Source organism: Coregonus clupeaformis, chromosome 27 (assembly GCF_020615455.1).
Source record: "Coregonus clupeaformis isolate EN_2021a chromosome 27, ASM2061545v1, whole genome shotgun sequence".
Lineage (NCBI taxonomy): Eukaryota > Metazoa > Chordata > Actinopteri > Salmoniformes > Salmonidae > Coregonus > Coregonus clupeaformis.
The window spans coordinates 5603623-5606828 of record NC_059218.1 but is presented as its reverse complement, the minus strand read 5'-3'; the positions used below and the strand labels follow the sequence as shown (position 1 = coordinate 5606828).

At 40.3% G+C, this 3206-nt stretch overlaps 1 protein-coding gene across 1 annotated transcript; it reads left to right on the top strand.

Annotated features, from left to right (window-relative positions):
* Window positions 1-1098: 1098 nt before the first annotated feature.
* Window positions 1099-2414, top strand: LOC121541186 (C-C motif chemokine 19). Its single transcript, XM_041850162.2, has 4 exons — window positions 1099-1235; window positions 1479-1599; window positions 1742-1866; window positions 2029-2414. Exons 1-4 carry the CDS (start codon window positions 1175-1177, stop codon window positions 2046-2048), a joined length of 327 nt encoding a protein of 108 aa, XP_041706096.1. The 5' UTR covers window positions 1099-1174; the 3' UTR covers window positions 2049-2414.
* Window positions 2415-3206: the final 792 nt, after the last annotated feature.

Genomic DNA, 3206 nt, shown 5'->3' with positions numbered 1-3206 from the left:
TTGGGCTGCAATTTCTGAGGCTGGTAACTCTAATTAACTTATCCTCTGCAGCAGAGGTAACTCTGGATCTTTCCTGTGGCGGTCCTCATTAGAGCCAGTTTCATCATAGCTCTTGATGGTTTTTGCGACTGCAATTGAAGAAAGTTCTTGACATTTTCTGGATTGACTGACCTTCATGTCTTTTTCAGTATGAAAAATGTATGCACTCACTAACTGTAAGTCGCTCTGGATAAGAGCATCTGCTAAATGACTAAAATGTAAATGTCTTCAAGTAATAATGGGCTGTCATTTCTCTTGCATTATTTGAGCTGTTCTTGCCATAATATGGACTTGGTATTTTACCAAATAGGGCTATCTTCTGTATACCGCCCCTACCTTGTCACAACACAACTGATTGGCTCAAACGCATTAAGAAGGAAAGAAATTCCACAAATTAACTTTTAACAAGGCACACCTGTTAATTGAAATGCATTCCAGGTGACTACCTCATGAAGCTGGTTGAGAGAATGCCAGGAGTGTGCAAAGCTGTCATCAAGGCAAAGGGTAGCTACTTTGAAGAATCTCAAATATATAATATATTTTGATTTGTTTAACACTTTTTTGGTTACTACATGATTCCATGTGTTATTTCATAGTTTTGATGTCTTCACTATTATTCTACAATGTAGAAAATAGTAAAAATAAAGAAAAACCCTGGAATGAGAAGGTGTGTCCAAAACTTTTGACTGGTACTGTACATAAAAGAAAGAGTACTGACTGACAGTAACAGCCCCCCTCTTCCATACACACAAACACACACACATCGAGATGCACACAGACACAAACTGGAATGTGGCCATCCTAATTCTCCGATATCAGTTATCATAGATTATGTATTGCCCCATCAACGGTGAGAATGATTTACAGATATTTCCTTGAGGTGTAACTGCAGAGAAAGTACCCTTCAACTTCTAAGAAAACTACTTTGTTTGTTTGTTTGTTTTAAAGGTGAGAGTTGAGGGGCGTGCTGAGCTGAAGCATGGTTTACGGGAAATGGGTGCGTGACTTGAGGGGAGTGAAAGTGAAAGGAGTTGTGCTGTGAGGATATAAAGCTGTGCCTGGACCACAGTAGTCCATTGAACTGCAGATCCTTGTCTAACACATTAAGACATAGACAGAAAACAACTGAGACAGGATGTCCTTACGGGTGGCTGCACTTCTTCTGTTGACATCAGTCCTCTGGAGCCATGCAGCAGGTGAGATCCTCTCTTCTACTGCAGAGCTGCTGTTATTAACTACTTTTACTCCAAGTTGTTATCATAGTAACTACTATAATAACGTCTTGGTTACATGATGCTGTGCCTTGATCACTAGTTGGAATACACAGAGAGGATACACAGGGAGGATACACAGAGAGAATACACAGAGAGAATACACAGAGATACACAGAGGGGATAATCTAACCTGCTGTGTGTGTGTGTGTGTGTGTGTGTCTGCAGCAAACACAGATGAAGCAATGGACTGCTGCTTGACAACAACCAATGCCAAGCTTCCCCGCAGAGTAGTGAAGTCCTACAGTATCCAGACAGTCAGTGGAGGATGTCGGATAGCTGCCACTGTGTAAGCAACATTAAGCATTCCACACACTTGTACAATAGGTTGCCAAATGTAACACCTCACCCTAACCACAAATTAATGTTTTCTGGCTGTGTGTGACTGCATTGTTGCAACTGTGTCTGATCTAAGTCACTTCTGCCAACAGGTTTGTCACGAGGAAGAATCTTAGACTGTGTGCTCCTCCTGCCACCAATAACAACTGGGTGACCAAACTCATCAAGCAACTGAAGAGGAAATTGCAGAAGGGAAAGGCCAGAAAAGGGAAAAATGGTGAGATTCTATCTTAAAGTGTGACGCAATCCACATTTATCAATTGTATTAATTATAGAAAAATAAAAGGTTTCATGGTCATCACCCATTTTCTTCCTTCAACAGTGAAGTCCCACCCGGTCTGTATTAAACTGTTTCTCTATGTGCATTACTTCTCCTCAGGCAAGAACAGTAGACACTGAAAGACTGTGGGTAATCCCTAAACATGGAGCTCCAGAACACCTCCTGCAAGAAGATTTTCCAGGCTGATCCCTGAAACAATGATCAGCAGTTGGACACATTTTGTCAATGGCATTTCAAGTTAGTTCTCATTGTAGGGTGGATGCACTGTGATACTGTTGAATCGATTGAATTCTCCCAGATGCCATTTTTCTTTTTGACCAACACTGTTTCATGTGTGATGTACGGCAGAGAAAACACTGCATCTTTTCTAACCTTTCTCACAGTCACTTTAAGTCACTATAAGCTTAATTTTGTATTGTATAAATACATTTCATGTAAATAAAGTGTTTATTTTTTAAATAAATATTGCGTTTTTCATCTCAGTATTAATTATTTATTCATTTTGTCCAGTTAAAGACTTGTCCTCGGTTTTTATATTGTACAACATTATTGGGAGTGGTTATTATTTAGTAGTTCAAATTCCAAGTTATTCACATCCATTCATAAAACACAATGAGGAACTCAAGCCAGTAGACTCTGGTGTCAGTAGAGCAGGTTCTAACATCATCAAGGGATAGGTACAGGGAAACATCTCTGAGTTATAGTCTGTGATATGTGTTAAATGTTAAATGCTGCATGAACTTACTAACGGCTGAGCCGGTGCAAGAAATATCTTCTCTGCCATGAACAACTCTCTTGACACATTACAAATACAGCATTAACCCACTTTAAGACAGATTTACACTTTAACCAAATGGGTAATTCCTTATTCTTATAAACTTTATCTCATAATTATGCTCTATGGACCTTCTATGTTTAATTTCCTCTAACAAAGAAAAGGTGCAGTCGCTTGGTCTGGTCCAAGGTGTGGCCTAGCAAAACTCTCTCCAATGATAACAGTATGTCAGCTAGAAGAATGGGGCGCTAGGACATCAGCTGCATGTCTCCCTGTAACTCCATCTAATAGCTCATGAGAGTGTGAGGCCCGATGTGGGTGAAGTTTCATCAGGCTACTTCTCTAAATCCCAGCTTCACACCCAGACCAGTCAGTCTAAAAGACCTCTATACGTGGGGACAGACTGGCCCCTCAGAATGACAGTTGAAATGCAACCAGTCTGTTCAGCCAGAGAGGCGGCAGAACCTGGGCTGTATTCCTATTCCTATCAAGTTTTTATCAA